The sequence below is a fragment of the Hermetia illucens genome, chromosome 1, assembly GCF_905115235.1.
Source record: "Hermetia illucens chromosome 1, iHerIll2.2.curated.20191125, whole genome shotgun sequence".
Taxonomy (NCBI): Eukaryota; Metazoa; Arthropoda; class Insecta; order Diptera; family Stratiomyidae; genus Hermetia; species Hermetia illucens.
In genome coordinates this window covers 148,734,337-148,760,504 of record NC_051849.1, presented here as the reverse complement: position 1 = coordinate 148,760,504, position 26,168 = coordinate 148,734,337, and the positions used below count along the sequence as shown (strand labels likewise).

At 40.8% G+C, this 26,168-nt stretch overlaps 1 protein-coding gene across 1 annotated transcript in view; it reads left to right on the top strand.

The window, feature by feature from the left end:
* Positions 1-336: 336 nt before the first annotated feature.
* The window catches only part of LOC119655734 (frizzled-4), a 116,362-nt gene continuing 90,530 nt past the window's right edge, over positions 337-26,168 (top strand). The window contains exon 1 of the mRNA XM_038061787.1: positions 337-2,076. Within this exon, the coding sequence (XP_037917715.1) occupies positions 1,097-2,076 (980 nt within the window). The 5' untranslated portion in view covers positions 337-1,096. The remainder of the gene's footprint in view (positions 2,077-26,168) is intronic.

Genomic DNA, 26,168 nt, shown 5'->3' with positions numbered 1-26,168 from the left:
TAGTCCGAGCATAGTTTACCCCACCTACTCCGTGGGACTGGCCATTTAGACCCTAGTCGTATTTATTTCTTCCTCAAACGAGTTTGGGACCGTCCACGTCATATATCCTTTTAATTGTAGCTGATAGTTTCCTCTGTCCCAATAACTATCTTATTTTATTCCATTCCAATCAACAATTTATTATTCTTATTTCTTAGATTTTTTACTGCTGGCAAAATCCACGAATGGAAAGATAAACAACTCACCCTCGCTCCAGAATAATTTATCCTTTACAATCCGCACCTGACATCCTGATGGCAACCCACGGCCGAAAGTCACAGGAGGCGGATAAGAACTGGCACTCGGCAGCAGTGACTTTGTTGTTGTTGTCGTGAGGAAACGGTGAGTCGTGCCGTGAGTCGCCACCGCCACACATGAAAACATATTATCGGCTTGTTAGCCAGTTCAGTTCAGTCAGCCGACGACGAGGAGCGGGTTTAGATGCGGCTAGACCGGTCTGGGTTGTATCTATCGCTAGCGAAGTGGAGGCGAGCGTCTTATCAGCACCACAGCCGTTCTTCTTAAGATCAGGTGAAAATACCTTGAGCAATCGCGGCTGGTATTCCGAGTGCTCACGGCAAGTTTCCTCCGCGGATGCCCTCGAGATGTGCAAAATTCCTGGGATGATTGGCCCCGTGTTGGGCGCATAGCGCAACGTCCAGAATTCGGACCATGCAGCGCGTAGAACTGGAAAAGTGCGTGGGAAAAGTGTTTTTGTCCGATTCGGATACGGAATTCCGACTGGCAGATAGCCGCGGGCGTGAGATTTGAGGCAGTTCGAGGCTTTCAAGTCGCGGCGAGGTGTGAATATTGGAACCTGGTGCGGGCGAGAAATGATAAAGTGCAGGCCGCAGTTCGCTTTCGGTGGAGCGTTTTCTAATCTTCAAGTTAACCGTGATATTGAACGCGGTGAGGTGGTTGCGTATGATATCAGCTTCCCCCGGTATCTGATGGAATGTAATGAATACTGAATTTGTGGTTTATGCCCCGGTTTCATTGGCGGTTTATTGAGTGTTTATTGTTCTGAGTCCGCAGCTCGGCAAGCGATAATTGTGACATGTGTGAAAAAATGAGTGCAGCCAGGTCCGCGCTATTATTAGTGGCGGTTGCGTTTCTGACAACTGCAACCGTTGGCGTGCAAATCGGTGCTGATCAGTCCCCTAGGGTATGTGAGCCAATCAGGATAGAGTTGTGCCGGGGAATTGGATACAACGAGACCTCCATGCCGAACCTTGTGGGTCATGAACTCCAGGCCGATGCAGATTTTACATTGAAGACCTTCTCACCCCTGATTCAGTACGGGTGCAGCGCGCAACTACATTTCTTCCTTTGTTCGGCGTATGTGCCCATGTGCACGTCGAAGGTTCCTGAACCGATTGGCCCATGTCGGGGGCTATGTGAGACTGTGCGCGATCGTTGTAATCCTGTTCTCCAAGGATTTGGTTTCCCGTGGCCAACTGCTCTAGACTGCAATCGCTTCCCAAAGGAAAACAATCACGAGCATATGTGTATGGAAGGTCCTGGCGAACCAGGCGGAAATACGATCGTTGGACAAGGTATTATTCCTGGAGGGAACGGTGCCCATTTCTCTCCCCCAATATCAAAGATCACGTCCACCTATCAGACCAGTTGTCAAGGACTAACCAAGTCCCACCATTACGTCAGACTAAACCGCTCTGGACGCTGTGCTCCTCTTTGTGAATCGGATATCCTTTTTGATCAACACGAAAAATATGTTGCAGAGATTTGGGTAACTGCATGGAGCTATGCTGCTTTAGGAACAGCTGTGATTGCAACGCTTTGCCTGATATTTTCGGAAGCAAAATGGGATAAGCTGTTGATGCCGTTAGTGACTTGCCACAGTTTGGTGGCGGTGGGCTGGACAATTCGATTTGTTGCAGGCAGGAATGCAACGGCTTGTGGGTATGATCCACAATTGCCTGGAGTATCACTGTTGCTGATCGATGGACTATCGAATGCGCCGTGTGCAGCAACGTTTTTGCTGAGGTATTACTTTGGAATGTCCGCAGGAGTATGGTGAGTAGAAGTTGAAAATTATCTCAGATAAAGTGTTTGTTTAGATGTTTACTAGTGACGATACGATAACTTGAAAAGCTTTGAGAGGGAAACGAGAAGAGTATGCTTAGGGTTTTCCTGTATTACGTTAATTTGAGTTTCCCTGATAACAAGCGCGTGCTCTATGCAAATATAGTAGCCATCAAAAAGAAGGCCAAGAGTATTTGCAAGGTTGTTCTGAGGTGTTTTCCAATAAGACACCTTATCTCAAGGGTCTATTTAAGATTTTGTATAAAGCAAAACCTTATTAGAATCAATTCAATGTCTGTCTATCCGTCTATCTGTCACACCCGATTTCTTTAATTTTTTTGGGTTTATTTGTATTAAGGGAAAAAATAGTATCAACTTGATCAGCATTGGGATATCAATTGATGAAATAAATTAATTGATAAGAAAAACGATGGTTTCGAGAGAAATGCGGAACCTGCAGGATCAATAAGAAAATTTTGGGCGAGTTGTTTGAAAGCGGAGAGTTTGGTGCGCCAGCGTGACAGTGGACTTTCAAGGAAGACGAGTGAGCGTGAAGAGAGGAATTCGTTCTGAATATCCCTGCGCAAGCATCTTAAAACTATCGTAATTCTGTCGAAAGTGCATCGTGTCAAGTAAATTTAACAATTTCCTTCAAGTTTTAAATAGTTTTTTCTAAGCTCGCTTGACATTGAAACTATTTCACTTAGCCGCTGTCTAACAGCTGAGCTTCTTAAATCCACATGATGGGCAGCCTTGGTCCTCACACCAATTGCGGAAGCAGTTTCGTAGTTACGATTTCGTAGAGATATTCGGAACTAATTCCCATTCTTATGCTCACTCGTCTTCCTTGAAGTCACTGTCAACACTGGCACACTAAGGTCTCCGTTTTTCAAATAATTCGCCCAAACTTTTCTGACTGATGGTTCACTGCATCTAATTTTGTTGAGTATAGCAACATTTGTTCTTTTGTTTTACACAAAACCTTATTGAATTCGGTTTATCTGTCTGCCTTTTTTTTCGGCGTTGGAAAGTTGAAACGTTCAAACCCTACTGCTAGCTCCTTCCATGTAGTTATGTGAGACGACTAACTAAAACCACCCCCTTCCCATTGCACTCTCCCTAAGGAACTCCTATAAAAAATTGCGTCGCGCGGCTGGATCAGCCTTTAACTATTCTCTCTCTTTCTTGTCTTCGTCGTAGTTCTTGCTGTTTACGCTGTAGATGAATAGCTTGCAGTTCCTTTACAGCTTGCTTCCAAGCATTCGTCGACTCAAGCATGGATTCCACAATATTTGCGAGTGTTAAGTCGCCTTCTTAGCCACCTTGGGCCGCATGGTGACTCGTCGTGACCAAATCGATATAAATAAGCACGATAACCACCATGTACACTTAAGAATTGCGTTAACTCCTAGCTTAATTTCTCGTGGTTTCGTTTAAACCATTTCTGAATGTCCGGAATGATGCGGTTTGTATAATGACCAATTTGTGGCTCGTCCCATCTCTTTTGCCACTCTTCGATAGATTGCTACCGTGCCAGCTGCTGTCGAACTTGACTACCCAGCTGCATACGTTTTGTCATATACTCGCCTTCATTCGCCAAGATGTCTATGCGGAGCATCCCTGTTAGTGATATTGTCCGCTACGCATTGCATGCCCAGAATGTACTTAGCCGATACGCCATTCCCAATTTTCTGCAGATTACTTTGTTATCCAGAACAGTTGCCCAAACTGGAGCTCCAGTAGAGTAGCAGGGAGCTGACTACCCTAGAAAGCAAAAGACGCCGACTTTGTCTTGGCCCACCAATCTTCGGTAGTACCATTGAGATGGTAGCAGCGATGGAAGATGCTTTTGTTGCGGCGCATTCAATATGTTTTTTGGAGTTGAGCGTTCTTTCAATCATTACTTCCAAGTATTTGAGTGATGGTTGGGAGTAAATTATTTGTTCGCCAACTGTCTACTTGTCTGTCTGTCCGTCACACGCATTTTTCTCGGAGACGGTTGAAGCGAATCACACCAAATTTGATGGAAAGATGGGAATTATAAATGCACACGCATAGTGGGTTAAATAATTCTACATCGGATTTAAGGGTTGTCCCATGCACATGCAAAAAAGGGGTGTCCATTTGTCTTCATCAAATATAGTCATGTGAGACGGTGGTTAATGCTTTCCGAAGCCGGTCTTAGTTTTGACAATTGTTGGAAAGATGAGCAGCGCAGGGGGTCGATATCTGTTCAAATTAAGTTAATAATAGTATATTACTATAATTTTTAGTAAGTGGCTGCAAAATCCCTCTCAAGTTCAAATTTTGTAAACAGTGTAGGGTATAACAGAGCGCATGATCCTACCAAAGGTTGAGGAAACGCACTATCACCAACAAAGTTATAATAGGTCAAAGTTGTCGCTTCTTTGCAAATTCAAGACTGAATGTCAATATCCCCCGAATGTGGATATTCTCACATAATATATGTATATACTACGTGCTAGGTACTAATGGGGCAAATGCTCACTTAAATGTCTTTATAAAAGAAATACACAAAACCTTTCATACCTGAAATGTCCAGCCTTCTATTTTATAAGTAACCACACCAACTTTCAGCGTATCTGTCAAAGTCATCGTTTTCTTTATAAATTAATTTTGATTTTTTTGACCGCTTGTAACTGCTTAAAAAATGTTTGAGTTATTAAAAAAGGAGTTTTTTTGTTCGGTATGTTGACGGATAAATATTTTATTGAGTTATTTACGGGGTTAGTAAAAATAATAATAAAACCTTTTAGGTACTTCCAAATTAAATTGACATAAAAGGAATCTAAACTACCAACCTAGTGACTTTTTGGTGTCCACATAAATTAGACTTTTTTTAAATAAAGATTATTGCGCGTGCGTTTCTCCAGAGTTTTTTTTTCTTTTTCCCCGAATTTCTGTCCTGTTTTGCATACTACCTTGAGAATGCTGTTAGGTTTCTGTCACTGCTGCACACTCAAAAACTTGAAAGGTAGCGTACTTTTGGCGTCAACTAGTTGTTTCCGTTTGGTACATTCCGATGTTAGGCTGAGTTTCCGTGAGTTTTTTGTAGGCTTCGACTTAGGACTCCGTGTTCCTTATTGTGCCTTTCACTAGCTGTGGATAGTGTCCCAATTAATGTTATCTTGTGTGTTATGCTGCAATTCGATAGAGAATCATTCACCTCAGCGTTGTTTTCAGAATTTTTTTCAGCAATTACCTGTTGTTTGCCCGCTCCGTCCAAGGTCTCCTCAGTCTTCAACAATCATAAAGTCTGCTTCTTTTGTGAGTTAGTGTTTTACTATTTTAATTAACAGTTGTAGTTGTTGCAGCACAGTTGATTTTTTTTTCTGTGGTAGTTTATGAGCTGGTGCTATTCATGTGGTATCACCACTCGTCCAGATTTTTTATACTGATTGATGTAGGAAATTGTTGAGAGGTTGTCCAATCTTTTTTAGCAACTGAGCAAGTATCTCATCGGAATTTTATTTTTGTTTACTACCTACCCTATGCGATCTGTATTTCATCAGTTTCCGTCAGTCAATATGACAAATGACGGATGGAGTGATGAATATTAAAAATTTTAAGTAAAATTTGTCAGTCAGGTTGGACTGATGACAGACAATTTCAGTTGTCGTTGTATTATTAGCCGAAACATGAGCTCCGAATGGTTTGGATGTTTAAATTCTTGTAGTAAAAATTGCTTTTTGCCTGTAGCGTATACTAAATACGTCAGTCCATGAATTTCTTATCAGTAAATTTGTGATGGTCAGAGTTCTGGATGACTGATGAAATACGGACTGTTTAGGGTAGGTCTATGTGGTACAGGGCAGTTTACACTTCGTACACTTGGTTCAATAACTTTTGAATATTATCGTTGCGGTTTTATTTTCCTCTTTAAGGTTTTGTGTAAAAAAGAACCTTATTAAAATCGATTCACTGTCTGTCTGTCTGTCTGTCACACGCACTTTCCTCCAAAATGGCTAAGTCGATACGAACGAAATTCGGTGGACAGATGGGAACTATGAAATCCCACGCATACAGCGAGTGACACCCCATACATACAAAGGGGGGATTCAAACTATTTTTTCACCGGATATAGTCTTCTAGGGTATCAAACCAAAGGTTTCGATTAGTACTTTCCGCAACTAATATAAGTTTAGTCGTGAATTGTAAAGTTCGCGAGTGAGGAGTCAAAATGTACGCACTTAAAGTGAGACAGGACTCATTCCATACATGCAAAAGGGGAGTGTAATTTTTTTCTCACCGAATATAGTCATGTTGGGTATCAAATGAAAGGTCTTGCTTAGTACTTCTCGATCCCAGTTAGTTTTCACATTCGTTCAAAAGGCAGGGAGTGGGAGGTGTCGAAAGTGATTATTTCTTTAACGGGCCCATTCTCAGAAACTACCCAACCGAAAAATCTGAAAAAGATCGTGAAGCTGCCTCTATATAGTGTCCAGACCTCGAAATACTCTCCATATAGTATATTACTTAATTTTTGGGAAATTGAGTATAACCCCCCTTAAGTGAGTATTCAGACATGCTAAATGCATATACATAACGGGATACGTACAAATGGGATAGTTCTGTATTCATATATACTCACAGAAGAAGCAAACAAACCCCTTTATACCTGAAGCACCGAGCTTCCGATTTCCCGACTTTTTTTGGCGTTGTGTGTTGATTTTATAGTTTTATAGGCTGCGTTTTTTTTTAGAAATGACTTCGTTACTTTAGGCTTCGACCATTCATAGCCTTTGTTTTTACCGACAAACTCCATCTTTTAATTTGAAATATAAGCCGTTTACTATCAGATCCGCCGGTGTTAAAGAATATTCTGACCTACTGTGGACCAGTAAGTGTAAAATCCACCTTCGCTTCGAGTCTGATGAGTTTCCTCTGCCGTGGTATGAAACCGTAAGCCGTCTTCGTCTCAATCAATTGGTAGGTTCTGAATTTGTAAACATAAACAAGCTTTTTGCAAAAAAACTAACCTTGAAATTATTTATGCATTTACTAAAGGAATATAGCCTCCGGTTACAAATTCCCAATGAAGATTTATGATTCGAAGAATGGTTTGGTACATGAGTATCAATCTGTCAAGAAGTTATATAGATTGTGAGTAAAAGGAATTGCACATTTCTCATAGAACGTGAGCTCACCAGCTAGTCCGCATCATGTCCCAATATAATGTTAATATCACAGTGTGGCTAGAAATGCTTTGGACAGGGACCGGAATAGTGAATATACCATATATTACGATCCCATCCAATAGACTATATGGTTGCAATACATTTCCTAGCCAGTCAAAATCCTCATAAACCTTCATTTCCCTATAAAGGGAGCTGGCTCAAACAAACATTGATCTCTCCAGGTGGGATAACTTTCACTCAAATTGACCACGTGTTAATTGAACACCACCCCCCTCAGTCTTGATTATAACTATACTACCTCAAATTCGCTCTGACAATCAAGTGAAAATAAACATTGAAGCCTGGAGAACCAACAACCCTGTAAACTTAAAAGATGCAGAAGAAGCTGGACCAGGCGAGGATATTTGACTAACAAGTCGGCAGGATGAAGTCATATACATATACATATACATTTGTTGAGACAAAGAGGGAAGTTTCATTTCTCACTGTATGATCATATTGGAGCCATGTGTTGAGTATTTTGATGAATTGTTCAATAAGCGGAACTGGATAACCACTAATCATGGAAGATACAATCCGTGCAATTCATTCTAAGCTAATGAATTGCACGGATAGCCATAAGTCGCATGGTGCCAAACTGGCTAAATGTGGGGACGACCAATTGCAGAAGCGAATCAACTACCTGATGATTCCAATGGTCCTGGTAGAATTCAGTGTCTCCCTGGAAACAACTGTAGACGTTTCCAAGACTCACACTTCAAAACTTGGCCCACAATCAAGCCTAGATAAATTTTCCCGAAAATCAACCAATTACTCTACATATTTTGCCTCTCAAGACTATGAGGATACAGCAGCTTTGCAAGAAATCATTGAATTCTTGAGAGGTTCAAACTCTTGGTTCAATCTCAGGTATCAGAGAGGGAGAGATTAAATATATTTTGCACAGATTTTCTGCCTGAAGATGTCGGCAATTAAAGAAAACAAATGTTCATTTTGTTTGTTAAAAATCACGCAGACAAGATAGGTAGTTCCAGAGCTTTTTTCAATTTAAGCTAAGAATCAAGATCTGTACAATGAACATCCGAGTTCTCGCTAAACATGATAAATTGCACCCAAAAACCAAGTCATTTGTAGTGTATGTATGCACAGAAGCTCAGATGGTCAATTTGGATGGCTTACTTCTGGGAGTACATTACAATATTTTGTCACTTTTTAAAATCTTATTTGTTGCTAGGCTAAGTCTTAAGGGAGAGACCGAAAAGGTTTGCAGTGGTGGTAGTGAAGTTGATAAAGCTGAGGTAAAAGGTGGTTTTCCCTTTCGCCTTGAAGCTTCCGAGGCATCTGCGACATTATGCCTTACAGATTTTTGGAGAGCGACATTCGTAGCAAAAGGCGTTCCTTTCTTTTAGACAGTCTTGATAACGATAACGATTGTCGAGAAATCTAACAGTGCCTAACACTGGAAGCTTCCAGGACATCTAATGTAGTTGTTTCAAAACAATGCCTTCTACTTACATAAATCGATGTCCACGCGTGGAATGTGTTGAACCCGGCATGACCACACTTCGTAATTATCAATAGTATTTTGCGAAAGGTTCACGATCCTATTGGGTTTGACTTCAGATTCGCTTTCGAATTTTAAGACCGGAGAAGTGATCTTGAAACTGATAAGGGGAAGGAAAGGGATGTGAAAGCAGAACAAATGGCACCGCTTTGGGACTAGTACCAGTTGGCTGGATCTCCACCAAAAAGCGTGTGAGTGTGTTTGACTAACAGTCGAAAATTCACCTCTAGGCTATACTTGGATGTGAGTCGCAGAACTAAAAGGAAGAGGTATGAAAATGCTTTCTTGAAATTCCGGCATTACTGGGGAGAAGTTAATTCGGCAGGCGTTGATTCCTAGGCGTACGATAAAACTTTATCTGAGGTGTAGGACTGTTCACCCTAAACCGTTCGGTTCTATCTTTACTGGGGAGAAGTTAATTCGGCAGGCGTTGATTCCTAGGCTTACGATAAAACTTTATCTGAGGTGTAGGACTGTTCACCCTAAACCGTTCGGTTCTATCTTTATCTCCAATAATTCAACAGCTTAGGGGGTTCTAATATATGAGGCCGAGATAGGAAATGACTAAATGGCTGTTTTTCAAAATTTCACTTCCATGCACCATAGCAGGTGCTTCATGTTGAGTGACATTTTCAAGGTGAAAAAGTAAGATTGTTAGAATGGTCACAAAGGCTGAACCTGACAAAGGGCACACCTATCCCACGCAAACCGACCAGATCCTAAGTGTAGCTCAACTGAGGTATTGCCTGAGGTATTTCCTTATGAAAGAAGTTTAGTCCCATTTCGGTGTAATCTCCGAATGCACCAAAATGTTAGTAGGCGGCACTCTTGAAAGTGACGCAAGAGGGGCTAAATTATTCAAAAAATAGTGTGTGTCATCGAAACGCTTCAACTGAGCCGCACACTGCCCAGTAGACCTTCGTCCTTTTTAAAATTAAAATTGGTCTACTGTCTGTCTGTTTGACCGTCTGTCACAGGCACTTTTTTCACCAAATTGATACCAAATTTGTTGGGAAGGTGGGAACACATCGTTCAATGTGAAACTTAAGGGAGAGGCTCCCAATATATGCCAAAGAGGGGGGCGTGTTTCCAATTATACTGGCCATATAACGATTGTGCTAGAGATGGGTGCTGCGCCTGCTGACATCAGAACAAATGGAATATCGCTTTTCCGTGTGCCAGGACTTGTTATTGCGGTTCGGCGGAGAATTAATACTTGAATTAATTAAATGAATTATAACTGTGAACGAACCTGGGATGTACTACTATGTTCTCGAACCGAAACAAGAAACTTCTCAGTGGCAAACAGCATCGTCTTCACTTCCAAGGAAAGCGAAAATGAGTTGCAATGTGGTAATAATGACAATCTACTTCGATTGTTACGGTGTTCCTAGAAACATGGCTACCTTCAAGGTCAAAAAGTCAGACAGACAGTTCATTGAAGATTCCATGTTGCGTCATTCAAAAAAAAATGACAGGAACAGAACATCAACCAGACCGACCCCACGTCCCTCATACTGTAGACATTAAAACTGTAGTCCACTCGCCTTACAGTTCGGTTCTAGCCCCGTGTGATTTTTGGCTGTGCCCCGAAGTCAAAATTCCCCTAAGGGGGTAAAAATTCAAGGCAAATAAAGAGGTGGTAAAAGCTGCGAAGGTTACGGCTTTTTGAACAGCCCTTGTTTTGTGTACGATGCTGCATAATTACGTTATTATTAATTTGAATTTTCCAGAAAAACAATGGAGCCTAGCATTTGATCGTAATGGGGGACCTCAGTCATAATGTCGCTAGATTCACCAGTCACTTCATCTTTGTGAAATATCTGCTTGAGAGCTACTTCTAATGTAAAATTTAGCTTAATATAGTGCCGATAAGTTGAATGAGTTTGGAGCATGTACTTTATCGTCACCCTATCTTACACTTAAATTCGCACCTTTCGATTATTGACAGACACATCGATTGATGTTTCCGATCTGCTAGTAAAATGCTAATTTTATCACTATACGTAGGTAAGCTTAGGAATGATACATTAACGCAGCGCCAAGCTTATTTACATCTCATTATGGCCGACATTCCATTATTAAGATTTATCTTCAATACTCTCTGGTCGATGCGACTGCCTTTGCCTTATCTCCGCGATGTATATGATTAAGCCAAATATTCAGCTCTTTTGATTGATTTTTTGTTTGCCAATTTACGCAACGGAAAATCTCTTTTTTTTGAAAATTTGGGCTATTATGAGAGACAGCGTTTGTAGGTGAAACGTGAAATTGATTTTTTTCCGACTGATTTGATGTCGACATCTTTGACACCGACGCATCATTTGCAAAATTTTTGTTAATTCGCTAAATTTTTATGGCCGATTTTATACTGGAATTTGCTTTACATTTTTATTTTAGGTAATGAATATTTGATTGTCACGGTTTCGGGCTAGATGAGACGGAGATGGATGTTGCTCTCGAAATTATTAATGGCCAATAAATTAAACGATAAAATAAATATTATAAGTCCAAAATGAAGATTTCGATTTTGAAATTTGATGTGACATTTTCAAATTCAATAGGTAAAGAAAACCAGAAACACTTTCTGACCCATTAGGGCTAAGTAATAGGTTCTACTGCACCTAATTTTTTCCATGTGAAACGTTAAGCTGTCCTGCTAAAAGCTCCAGTAGGGTTATCTCGTTCCACTTCATGAGGGATAATAAACATGTGGCTCTGGAAACCCAGTTTTTTTTATAAAGTTTTCTTCTGCAGGCAACTGTCCAATTCCTTGTGGTCCATTACAGCGTCACCCCGTAAAGTAAATTTAACAATGAGTAGCTTTACGGCAAGTGCTGCCTCTGGGCTATAATTTCAGTGTCAGGGGGCGATGAGCCAATCTCTCACCCTTCTCATTACCAGCAGCGTTCAGTAGACGCCGTTTATTCGGCTAGCTTTTCCAGCTGATAAGGCTCTATAACTGATGGAGTAGATTCGAGTGGTAAGACTCCGTGGTTTTGTACCAGACATTTTTCTGCTGCCAATAAAACGCTACATATCTTTCTTGAGTGATCGGACAAGTTCTATAATGGGGCTTTCGATAGACAACCCCGCCAGTCTTCCATGACTGACCCGTATCGGTGTAGATGGTGAGGATTATTATGTCCATAACCCCAAAAGAACTTGTGACCATTTGTCGACAATCACAAAAAGAATAGAGTTATTAAGGGTGTGCAGGTCTTTCCAAAAGGAAATCTGTAAAACATTTAATGAGCAAGTATTGAAGTCACTTCATGGTTGCCCAGGGATTTGCAAATCGACGGGCCTGTGATGTCAAGTCTACATGTGTCCTTAGATTGTTTCTATTTTACCCCCGATTGAGTAGAGGAAGGGGTAGATCTAGGATAGATTCTGGTGCCGTTGCCGTTATTTACGCAACTAGGCAAATAAAGTAAAAACATAAGCGCATGATTCAAGTGGTTAAAATCTCACTGATGGAACAGGGATTTGTTTTCGTGACTGGATGTCGGATACTAGTCGACTCAGCTGTGAATGAGCACCTGAGTTAAATCAGGAAATAAATTTTGGGCGAGCGCAATGCTGATCACATTACTTTCTACAGTGTACTGTAGTGTATGGTTACGGTCTTGAATGAAGTGCTCTAACACACAACAAGGTCCTGATCCAACATGAATTGGTGCGCCAACGATTATTATTATAAGTTTCCGCAAAGGATTTCAACGGATATAATATTGGCTACAAAACATACTTAAAAGAAGCGTTTTTAGATAAGGGGATATACGTTTTACCACATGAAACAAACGACATCTTGATTAAGCTCCATTTTGGACAATATGCCCTAGAGGAAACTATTTGTTTTTCCTGGAATCCTTGAAGAGCAATGGTTAGCGCCTAATGTTACAAGCTTAATTTTACCCCGATTGCTGCTGGTATTATAATCCGCGTAAATTTTTCTACGGGAATTCTTTTAAAATGGCTTTCTACATCCAGACCCACCAATTCCTTTGATACTAACTTGATCCCCTTCTACTTTTCTACAAGTTTGCTGAAATTATAAACCGTCCGTACTTGCTTAAGAACTGCTGAGACTCCAACAAGTTGTAGAACTGCTATTGTAATACGCTGTAAGGAAAAAGTTGTAAAAAGATGAATCAGCACAAAAGTCCATATGAACTCGAAGATTCTGAAAGGTGTACAAATTGCTGTATTTGAAATATCTTTAGGAACTACAGGAATTTGGCGGTAAACTTCGGTGAGATCTAAAGTCAAGAAAACACTATAGTTTGCTGAATAATGCGCAAAGTCTTGGATGAGTGGAATGGGGTAGCGGTCCGGAATCGTCTGATCATTTAGGCGTCTATAATCTCTATAAGCTTGCCGTTCGCCACTGCGATTGGGGACCAGATGGAGTGAAGATGACCAACTGCTGTTGAAAGGGCTGCGTAGATCCTGCTTAATTAGTTCGTTAAATTCTTTCCGCGCAGCAGCGGGCTTCAGGAATGGTGGACGACGCACCTTCGAGAATATTTTGGAACAAGTAGTGCTGACGTGATGCTGAATATCATGTTGGCTCAGATATATATACTACATTCGGTGGTAATGTTGTGATATTTTTGGAGGAGTGGCAATTGTATGGGTCGACAACGTCCTCAAAAGTGATGGGAAGCATGTTGTTTTTTCCGCAGGTTAAAATTTTCCGTGACGATCTAAAACTAAGATTCATGCCTACTTGCCTGCAGCCGTGCAGTTTGTAGCCGCTAATTTCAGCTGCTGAGGGTAAAACGTCGTGTCGCTGTGATTCGGGTAGATGTCGGTGCATCCCCCAGCCAGCTCAGTTTTTTTGGGGCTGCAAGAAACGTGAATGGGCTGGTAACTTTCGTGATCTGTAAACCTAGGATAGTACCTGTACATGATGGGGTTCCATACGGGTCTTGACGGACGGGTACCCGAACGTCCATTGGTGGAGGTTGATGTCGAACGTGCTCGTGACCGACATACCTCTCTCGAACGGAAAGAATTCTCCGCCGCCTTCAGTGTGGCTACATTGGCTGGTTGTTGTAGTATACTAAAATGATCCTGGACGAACACAGTTAATATAATATTTGCCTCGAAGACGGAAATGTTCTGCTAGCTAGTATTGTTAAAATGTGAATTTTTCTCAGGTATTAGCCGTCCCTAATTTTTGCTCTTGCATTAGTGCTCGGTCGACTCACTGCGTGATCGTCCGCCTCAGTCAGGGATAAGTTTTGCAAACCGCAGAGGTTGATCCCTACACATATCATGACATGACATATACTTCGTAAGAAGTCCCACATTCCTCCTTGTCAACTAGCAACACTAGGAACAACTAACCTAACAATGGGGAAATATCCGTGCCATAACTATGCTGCTTTTTATAAGAAAATGTATGCGGCCATACAAAAACGCATTACCACACCTCGATTAATGAAAAGGGTATCGAAATTATCGATCAATTTGAATATCTAGGAAGTGTGGTTACCGTTAAGTGTTAATAACGCTTGATCCGCTTTCGCTACCTTGTTTAAGATCTAGTTTTTATTATCATCAAGGTCAAGTTAAGACTGTTCTGTGATAGTGTTGTTTTTGTGTTGCTATATGGGGGTGGCAAATAGAAAGTGACTACCACTGTCACTCGCAGGCTCCAAACCTTCGTTAACTCCTGTCTACGTCGTATCATCGGAGTACGCTGGTCCGATACTATTCCAAGTGAAGAAACTGGCGGACACAGGCCTGGCACCAATACGGAATGTGGTAGGAAAACGGAAGTGAGGATGGATAGATCACATTTTGAGCAGGAACGACAACTGCATTGTTGGCTACGCCATGCTGTGGAATCCACATTCTCAAGATGCCCCGCGAGTGGGTCGCCCCAAGGACACTTGGTGCAGAACAATGTAGGACGAGTGCTGGCGGAAGTCCTGGGGGAGCCGAAGCGTATTTTCAGTAACCGCAAACTATGGCGAACAGAAGTTTAGAAGTTATGAGAGATCAAATATTCCTCTACCCCTTACTGTCCAAAGTGAGAAACCTAACCATAGTACAGTATATGAACCAAGAAGTGCTTCCGACACAGGTGGAGAATATGACACGAGAGAGGCCTCTTAAAGGTGATGAGTGATCGGAATTCTACCGTGAGCCATAATAACACCTTGCTTCCACATGTAACACGAAAACACGGTCTTGATATACCGACAACGTGGGATGTTTGCATCTTCCTGAAGCTTTAACGAACCCGCATAATTCAAACATATATTCTACCCCATTATCAATTGGTTTCAACTGACAGGTTAGCTACACGTAATCGGATCGCTACATCACCCGTCAGGTTTAGGAGTTTTTTTTTATATGTTTGAAACGAGCGAAATCCTAGTATCGCCTTTGAACGCATCTGTTCACAGGGGTCACGAGCCTCAAATACGAGGTACATCACCACCCGCCTGCGCTGTCATTGATTAAAAATAAGATCCTACTTTCGTCATCAGAGAACAGTCATTTTGATAGAGTCACTGGAGAATTTGAATACTCATTGTGCCACCAGCTGAAGTGCTGCTTCCTACCCTAAAGCAGCATATTCTGGTCCGGCCGTTTGCCTTTTCTCGTGTCTCGCACGACGCCTCTGCGACCACGGGGCGTACGTGTACTTTGTGAATTTTGTCTGCAGTCCCGCCTAACATCTCCAGGGAACCGCCGTCGGCACACGCTAGTATGGCCTGTGTGTCCTCCGATAGTCACTGAAGCCACCTCCGGAAGTAACTGGTTGACGGTCCGGTCGCCATCGTCAGATCTGTCAGTAAGTGGTTCAGCTTAGCTGCCTCTCTTTCCAATAGGCGCCTAATGAGCGCCTCAAGTTGTGCGTAGGAGCCTTTGTTTAGCACGTCGGGGACGAGTGTGACTGACTTCTCGTTCAGGCCGACCAGAGCGTGATTGAAGATAGTGACGTCTGTCGTGACATCTGCTGGTGCGAACTACGCCTTCAACTGGATGAGCCATGCTTCCGGATTCCGCCACCAGAACTGTGGCACGCTAACTGAAACGACCCATCTGGTTAATGTGCAGATAACATTTTCGGCCTCAAAAGCAATCAGCTATTCCCTTCAATCCTTGCTTCCTTATTTTGCTTGATACTTCTTGCGTTCAATGCATGCCATGCATAGTCCACTGCAACTTTCTCATACACATCCTGCAATAAGAGGTCAATTTTCCTCGTATGAAACTATCATTTACACTATTTTCCAGTTCAGGTATTTTAACTGAACTAAACAAAACAGCCAATTTCAGGCAAGGCACCAACTCATTTAAAAAGCCATCAAACTCCTAATACCACTCAGGTTCAAATTGCACAAGATAATTTTATAAAACCAGTGAAGCTGATACGCGTATCATAAAATACGAATTATGACATCGGCAATTTATTGCCCACTAATGACCAGACTCGTTGCTAGCATATCGACTAAACACCGAAGAAGCAAAGAAGATATCTACGTGCTGAAAGCGAAGCAAACGCAAAATCTAATCTCCTCAGGTATGAGAAATAACACTTGAAAAACAGATATCCATTCAGCCTGCAGATATCCAGCTTGGATATAAGTAGTTTCGTCCGATGAATGGAAATAATCTTCTTTGCCGTAGACATCTTTAGAAAAAAAATTTCTATCATCCAAAGATACACTTGTTAGGCTCAGATACATTTGCGTGCATGTGTGCATGTGGGCATTAAGAGCTCTCCCTGCGTCAGTGCCGTTGGGTAATAAAATGATCGATAAGTATATTGACTTCCGGCATTATAATAGAATCATTTTTTATCGGATTTTATATAGATGAAAAGTGTTGCACGTTTTTGTTGGTCGTGTGAAGGAGCTTATATTATCTACTTAGCAGGTTTTGTGGAAGTTTGCATGGCTGAAATGGAGCCAAAGTTCAGTGGTTGGTGCCAGTCATTTTGCGGAAAGTATTCGATTGGGGAAACCTGGAAACAAAAAAGAATCGTTCTTCCGTTAATGATTTTCATATATGAGAAATATACTTCAACCCACGTATCCTCGTAGCAGCGGGCAATGTCCTGAATGCTCACCAAACCGCAATTATTTGAGGGGGGGTATTTTCTGGTTTTTCCAGAAATGGTATTGGAATCCGGGTGAACATCATTTCCGAAAATGGATTTTAAGGATTTTGGAGAGGAAGAGGAAAAATGTTCATATATATGTAGCAACTGGAAAGTTGAAAGGGTTGCCTTTTATCGAAAAACATTTAGTTAAGTGATGCTTGATTACCTTTCCATTATCAGACCTCGATTATAAGTAGAATTGAAGTTGTGTGTAAAACAGTTTTTATAATTTAACAAGTTGATTTGCAATACACTAAATGGAAAATGGTTGAAACGCAAGAACTTACGTTATTTCGTGTCATGGAGTGACTTCCAGGGCTTTAGCAAATTCATAATGCCCTTACATGTGCACCTGCAATTATGGACTGGGGTTAAGGGGTGATGTCTCGCGCAGAGTCTCCTTCCAGATAAGGTAGGACAACTTAGCTATCAATTCGCTTAAAAATTTCGGCCAGTGAAAGAATACGTATTCCAAGTCCTTCGAGATATTTGTACAGTTGCAACAATTGTGTAAACCGTCTAGTTTATACTTGCGCAAGTATGGATGAAAAAACACTGGAGGAAGAGTGCGTGCTACTCTTGGAGGGAACTAAAACACATTTCAGCAACCTAATAACGATGACGTGGGGATGTGTTTGACGCTTTATGCCCTATTTAGGGGTTAATGGCACTCATATATTATGCACAACTTTTTATTTTACAAGAATTATTCCCTGTTTGAATTTGGAGCGTCCTTAACTTCATTGGCAAGAGTGTGCCAACCGTTGGTAGCTCAACCTACGTCAGTAATGTAATTGCGAAGGGCACCCACCTTAGCCGCATGCTCTCATTTTTGTCCGCAAAAGTTTGATTTGGGAGGGTTGTTATGAGAGGACACGATGTGCTCTATTCGAGCAGCAGGGCCGTAGAGAGGAAGTTCAATGGTGGCAATTCCTGGAAAAACAAGAGCTAAAAATCAAAAAGATTTTTTAGGAGCAGTGTTTTTTCTTGAATACTCGATCAATAAATTGAGTAAGCAAAAGTTATTCCCCATGGTCTTCAGTCCCCTTTGGCATCATTTTTCGGAGTTACCACAAAGAAGTCGGGAGCAAGAAGCTCGGTGCCTCAGGTATCAGAGGTTTTATGGATTTTTGCGTAAGAATATTTCACAGAAGGGTTTCAATTTATACATAGCTCGTAGCGTATATAAGCTGAATACATCCGATATTCAATTCGATGTGGTGCTGACATTTTATCTTTTATAGATTAGTAACTTGACGCGAAAGAGGTAATTTTGACCTATTATAACTTTGGTAATAATAATAGGATTTCCACTAAATTTTCAGGTATAATGCTTCATATTAAATCTTATACAGTGGCATTTTTAGTGATCTGGGATGAACTTAAGGGAGCTAACAGTAAATACTCAAAATAAAATAATATACCATTATTAATTTTATATAATCGCAATGGGGAGTATTTCGGGGCTTAGATGCCATGCGCATGGACTAAGATAATTTTGTTCAGATTTTTCGGTTGTAGTTTTTGAGAACTACTACTGGCCTCGGAAAGTAATAATCGAGTCCTTCATTTGATACCACACATGGCTATTTTTGTTTAAAAAAAATTTAAGTTCAACGTAGAACAATGTATGTAATTTATTGCATACCCCACGCATCAACCTTTCTACCAAATTTTGTGACAATAAGTGCTCCCGTTTCTGAGAAAAACGTGTGCGTCAGAAAGACAAACAGACAGTAAAACCCTAAAAAGGTGAAAAACTCAACAATTAATTAAAATATCCTAGTGCCTTCCATTAAAGTCCTCCTAGACTCTTTTTACACAGTTCTATCACCACCGTAAAAGATATAGAAGTTCCCAGCGAGAGATAATATCATTTGCGAATCTGCCTTGTTAGTTGCTGTCTATGGGAAAAGGTTTCCATACCGTAGTTATACGTGACACGCGAGTAATGTCAAATTGTCATTTTGTTTGGGCAAGATTCCGTGCCATAATTCTAAACTTCAAGAATCAAAACACCACTATACATAAATTAATACGGTCGTACAGGATGAATAGCTGCGAAATAATTATAGAAATGCATTAAATACAACAAACACAATCAAAACAAATTGCCGTGGGGCTCAACCCCCAATTAATAAGGTCTGGAAATATCTTGAGGACTCTACCACTGATGCTGTTACAAGCAACTTTGGCATCAGTCGGAATAGCTACTGAAAGACGCTATGTACTGAGCTATGCAATATTCTTAAAGAATGTGATTGTGCTTAAAGGATTGTCGGAAATTCCGATAAGCTGAAAAAGTCAAACATAACAAATTGGTCTAGTATGTCCCGCGTTGCGCCTTCATCAAGCGGAATTAATTGTCGTTTGAATTGAGACATTCTGGAGTGCGTATCCACTTGAAGAGACCTTTTTTGTTCGACGGACTTGTCGTTTTGGGAAGGCGTTCATTTTGTTAAAATCGAGAACTAGGGATTTTGTTCCGGGCAGAGACAATATGCTTACTCTGTCGGAAATCAGGTTTCCCTCTTATTCTCAGCAAGATGAGCATCGATGTGTATAAGGCTTCATCCTGCTGACTTATTGGTAAAACTTCCAGTTGCTTTCTGTACTTTTCGAGTTCACAGACTTGTTGGTTCTCCCAGGTTTTTTTTTCCGTCTGCGAAGTCACTGCTCCTCTCGATGGAGTACGTAATAAGTCTCTGCGCGTGCCCGCGTTCTTCGAGAATGCAACATTACTCGGTAAACAGCATTCTTCCGTTCCGTTGCCAGCATACATTTATCGTCGAACCGTTGCGATTTGTTTTTGCGACTGGGGCCAAGTATGTTTGGGGCTGCATCGATGATAACGTTCTTCAGGTTGTTGTGAAGACCATTTGTCGATGCTTCCTTTCCAGGATCTCTATTGCCTGCGGTTATTGCGACATCCATTTCCTCCTTATAGGTGTTGCGGAGGGCTGCTCTGAAGCTATCCACACTTCAGAGTTGACTCCCATCTGATTGTGAGAGAGAATTCTAGGAGGTGTTGTTATTCGAGCACCAAGCCAACGAGATAGTGATCTGAGTCTATATTGCCCTCCTATGTGTTCTTTAGCCAACGTATCGCCTGAATACGGGCTTCATCTCTAATTGAAAGTTAAAATCTCCGAGTATATTTTGATATCATACCGGGGACAGGCTTCAAGGGTCCGCTCTACTGCCTCGCACAAGGTATCCTTCTCCAACTATGCAGTCTGCTCTGTAAGGGTCTGAACATTGATGAGATTTATATTTCTAAATTTGCCTCGCACGCGCAGAGTGAATAACCTTTTGCTTATGTTTTCAAAACTAAGAATAGTTGATTTCATTTTGTGGCTGAATACCTGAAATCTATTCCGAGTACATATTTTACTGGATGGCCACGACAATATATGGTGTAGTGGCTCTTCTCCAGGTAACCGGTACCTGTCCAGCGCATCTCGTGTATGGCTGTTACATCAGCCTTTGGGTCAATGCATCGCCTAGCTGCCGGGCAACATTCTGTCTGTACAAGGAGCGCCCACTCCATGAGGAAATGCGCAAATCGTTGTTCCGTTTTCGTTCCTGGATTCGTATTTGTATTGTCAATTCAGACCGAGGGTCTTTTCATGGCTTCGTAACTTTGGTTTTCCGTGTAGGATTGTCAGCCCTACATAACCCCCAACCTTGAGAACCAATTGGTACAAGTTTTCTCGCTTTTAGGCACGGGAGACTCGCCTTCATTCTTCTCCGGCTGCAGTGTTTCATGAAGAAAGAACTCTGTCACCACGTGGATGTTGAGATTGAGAGTTTGGTAGTAGAGCTGTTGGTGATGGTTCAGTAGGCGCTTCCCAAGTTTTATATTCCATCGTGGGTACCAATCCACGTTTCGCCCTGGGACCTATATTACCCTTTGACCACGACGATATATGTATACATATACGAAAAGTAGATATCACAAGTATAGCAATTATAGAAGTATGACTTTGCTAGTCATCGTCTAAAAGATATCCCTTCTATCTCACTTGAGATGAAAGCCACACACTCCTATATCAAATTCTTGATTCTTTCCTTTCCCTAACTCTTTTCCGTAACTTTAAGGCAGCCAATGATAGCACTGTTAGGATAACACTGTACACAGCGATGAACAAAATTTAACACCTTAACAAAATATATTAGACTGACCAGAGTGACTTTGACTAACGTGTGGGGCCAAATCAAAGCAGCTGGAAAAATTTCGAAAGCGTTAAATATTCGCATTAGACTACAATAGACAGATCCATGGTAGTGTTGACCTGTTTACCAGTTAACCTGGCATGCGAAAAAGACAGGCCTAAACCGGATACCGGTTATTGCGCCGTTGATGATGATGATGATGATCCGAGGATCTATGTAAGGAAATCATTGACCTTTGGACCTTATCCTTTGGACTTTATCCTTTTGCAATTATGCGTTGGTAGTAAATCTGTGAAATACGACTTTGAACCCCGGCGATGTTAGACCTGGTGGAGCCAAGGCCTTGATTCAATTGGATCTTGATGGTAGCCCCAACGATTATCATTACCTTTCTCTAAGCCTGCTTATTATCGCAATTTCAATCTCTGATTTTACGTAATCTGAGTGACCTTTCAATGATTGAGATTGATTTGAATAACATTACAATTAACAGTTTGCTAAGTTTTAGACGTTTGGCACGTATGGTAGTACGCTTGTTTTCTAATCCCTTCTTTTCTTCAAACATGCATTTGCCTTTCTTCTGCATTTTTTGCTAATATACGCTTCTCCCTGTAATTTCTGCTTCCATTGTACTGATCAATGCCGCTTGTGCATCCTTCTCGAAATATCCATTCTTGATCCAATTCAATCCCCCCTTTGTTCCTTGCTAGTTTCCTAGAATATCCGGTTTTCTTCGACACTCTTTTGTTTGCTCGTAAGTTGCTGGCAGTGCAGTTTTCTGTCATTTCTAACGCTTGCGGCATTATCAGCAGTTTTCCGCTTTTCCAGGACAATTATCTTCCTATTGTGAAGAGGTCTCATGGCTGATTATAGTTTGGTTCATGTCGTGCTTGTCGTTGATAAATTTAGATAGCTCTAGTCTTCCGCATTAAATCGTACAAAAGGAAACTTCTCTACGAACTTCTTTAACTACTTCCACGTACGGACCTCTTCTGACCTCTGTTTTTAAATTGGGTAGATCTCAAAATCCAGATGCTTACACTGAATGTATCGTCTGTTGCTCCTGCCCTCTCTTTTGTGACGCTTCTTTTTCTATCGATAATAGCGGCATAGACCCCAAAGTGGACCATACTGTGTCAATAACATCCATGCGTTATTAGTTTTTAGCAATATGCTTTATTTCATCTCATCATTTCCTCTTCGGCACTGTTCTGCGTCACGTAGTTCCAGGAAGATCCACTCGCCGGCCGGAATTTTTGTCCTTTTTAAATGTGGTATATTTTAGTGTTTCATTGATTAGTTGTTTGTTTTCAGTGTAGCCCTGCCTTCTTCTCAAAATTGAGAGCTATTTAGCCAAGGACCGTGAAAGCAACCAAATGACATTATCGTAGTCGAGGTGTTTGACATAATAAATAACAGATAGCATCGTTCATTAAACCATTCCACGTACTCCGACCAAGAGGACATGAAAAATGACGCCAATAAGAAAGAAATAAGAATAAAAAGTGTCATTGTCCCTGCTTTCAATTTCAAATTCCTATAAGTGCCCTTCATTAGCATCGTAACAATCGTCCCTTTCTTCCACTCACTCGGGAAGATATTAGATTTTCAGTATTTGCGAATTAGTGGAAATTGCAGGGGTTGCTTGGGGAAGTTCCGTGGGGAACCGGCGAAAGCCGGCTGCTTTACTTCGGTAGAATTTGTTTTTGGCAAAGATAAATTCATTTTTGTATTGAGAAGTAGTTTCGATCCGTATGTGTTGGTGCTTTGTCATTTCATCCACCCACAAAAGTTGGAGTTTTGCGGGATGTAGAATCGTGGTGAAATGCTATTTCCAATTCTTTAACTGATCATCCCCCATGGGACTAAAGGACTAAAGGCTTATCCAAACCCGCAAGGTCAACAAATCTTTCACGCTCTTTGTTACGCTCATTAAGATCAAGCCTTATTCTCACATACTCGAGAAAAGGAAATACCTAGCACAATTGGTCCTTAACCGAGGTGGGAATGTTGCAGTCAAGATCTTACCAGAAACAGGCTTCCAGGTTATGAGCGCCGTTATGCGCCAGCGGAATTACGTCTGCTGCCCCTAAGCCTTCCAGGATGCAAGAATAAAGTACCGTAGGACAACTCACTTCGTTGAGCTCAAAATGTGTTGCATATATCCCTGAAATCTTCACATTAGCTAGAGCGTTTTTGCCTAATGTCGTTGCCGAGGAGTATGCGTCACATTCCTAAAAACCAATCATCAACTGTTTTTGATAGTCGAAGCTCAAAAATACCCATCTTTTGTAGTTGCCTTTTACGTCAATACCTATTATATGTTTGCAGGATAGTTCTAGGACAATGGTTAAAAGTGGAATTGTGGATGGAACCTAGTTGGAACATTGGTATTTAAGCTCAGATGGGATTCAAATTGAAAAGCACAACATTCAAATTCGAGCTGAGCCAATATCAAACGTAATAACCTCGATTTCTATTCACCTCAATTTAATCACAATTTTTCCGATATTATAAAACTTCAGGTGCCAATTTTTATGGCGTCTATTAATACCTCCAAAAAAATTGATAAATCAAAATTCCATAGTCACTGCTCACTCTGCTTCGTATTAGTATGTTTAGTTTATCTTTGCCTCGTCGAGCGGGGGAAAGCTGTTTACCCTCAAATAGACGGTATTGTGGAGGGTATTATCAGTAGGCGAAAAAAGCAAAAAATGCTTGGTTATCGTCACCGATATCGCCTTCATTATTATCGGCTTGTTCGTCTATTTTTTCCTCGTTTTCTTTTCGTTTTGTTCTCCCATGTTTTTATTACAAGCCATATTCGTTTTATGGCTTAAGTGATAAACTTACCAGTTGAACTATCCAAATATCAATAATATTGTAAATCGTTCTTTGGAGATAGTGCCAGTGGGACCAGGTGGGGGGAGGCTGGTCGGCGTATGGCAATAGATAACGCACTCACTACAGTTTTGAAGGGCATTCTATACGAGAACAGTAGATTAGATCCAGTATAAAGTATGATTACGTTTCTGGGAGTTCTCCCTCTTCAATTTATTTAATAGCATATGCCATGAGTGCTTGGTGGATTTTTTCATCGGATAGCTGCAGGCAATATTTGGGGCTTTGGTGAGATAAAAGATGATTAAATATTTAAGATTCGATTAGAAGGGATAATGTTTTCTTATCAATATCGATGTTTTTCCGTATGCAAGTGAAGGCATATAGAATGTATTTGATATTGATTGATTGCATGTAAGTGATATGAATGATCGATTAGGCGTACCCTGAATCCAAATTTTGCCAAGATTAGGTATATTAATAGACGATATTAAGTTATCGCTTAATCGAGGGTACAAATTTCGATTATTATAAATCATTGGCTCATTGTTTGGAATTCATTGTGATTATTTTCAATTTCCTACGAAAGGAGACCTCGATAAGGATAGATTTCCTAAAAACGCATGCCAAAAGGTTCCATAATGAATAATGTACTCCTTGACCCCTTGCCTTTGAAAATAATAACGAATTGGGTTGTAAATCTCCAAACATGATAACTTCATCGATAATAATATTGAAATAGACAGGTAAATAAGAAGGCGAAGATCAGAATGGCATGACTGAATAGGAAGAATAATGGAACATGAATTATCCAGGTATATATTCACCGGCCACTATAAAGTTTTCGCAACTTTTTTACCTAGCCCTTATTTCGTCGTAAGTTCAAGTGCCTGATAACGAAAGACCACCTGGAAACTGTAAAAAAAGTACGGGGAAAAAAGGATTCAGGTCATAAATTTAGCGCTCTAGGATTAAACCAAATTCCACGCATTTTTTTTCGTAAAATTCACATGAGTTACAATTTTCATAACTGCATATCTTTCAGGAACAATTTGTCTGTTTATAATGCAATCATATTTTTTTCTAAAAGTTGAATCGATTTCTTTGATCTAATCCAGCCCGCATGCACCTTGATTAGTATCATAATTTCAATCTCCTTGCAAGGGGGACCGAAATTTAGTTGTTCTCCTCAGAATGCCAGGAATATCATCATAAGTTCACTTAGATAAATTTCGGTATTTGGAAAAGTTATAGCTACAGCCTAATAAAATGTTCTTGTCACTGGCCATCTATCATATATTCAGCTTATCGCTTTTTCCCACACTAACCGTGCAGTACAGAATGTTAATATCTAAGATCACTAACAGTAATAAGTTCACAATATAAGTAACGTAAAAAATCATATTTTGCCTTCTGAATTTACTTGCCATAATTTGATTTAGCTCAGCTACTTTTTGCGACAGTAAACTCGCTAACATCTTATCCTAGTCTACAAATCCAATCTGCCATTCTGTATCTTTTTTGGTAAGGAGGGAACATGCATTTATGCGCAAAGTTTCGTCTTTAATCGTAGGACATATTTACTTTTCAACAAAGAGGTGATAGCGCTTTCACCATCTATAGAAGAAAGAATTGGGGTAGTTGCAGTACATACAGTCGAGCTACCGTGATTTTCCGATTTTATGTAGTTGGGATCGAAAATATCCATACCTACTGAGTACCCGGATAATCAGCCTAGCAGTGCATTCGGTTGAACCAGAGTCGTACCTGTCATGAGTTGTAGGGTTCAACTACTGCTAAACTTGCTTTCTGAACATTGCTGCCATGAATTGAGAATGTGAGCCCTCTCTACACATTTCTTCACCTTTTGTGAGATATATTAATTTTCACCTTACAGAGCGGAGCCTAGCGCAAGTGAAGTGACTTCGGCTATTATCAATACCGCAAGCTTGCAAACAATGCAAAAGGTGGACACTAGGTTCCCGCTATCGAGTTTGCGTTAGGTGTTTGTAATACATCGCACACGATTGGATAGATTTCCAGTTATAGCCTAATCCACAGCACTCCTAACTTGTTCGAAAAAGTTCATCTCCATGTCTATTTTTATGCCCAGGTACTGAATAGCTGATTTCTAATGCCGGGCCGCACTGGACTCCACTGGTTTCTGACCGGAATCGGCCCAGTTTTTGAGTAAGCGGACTTTTTCAAAAGACGC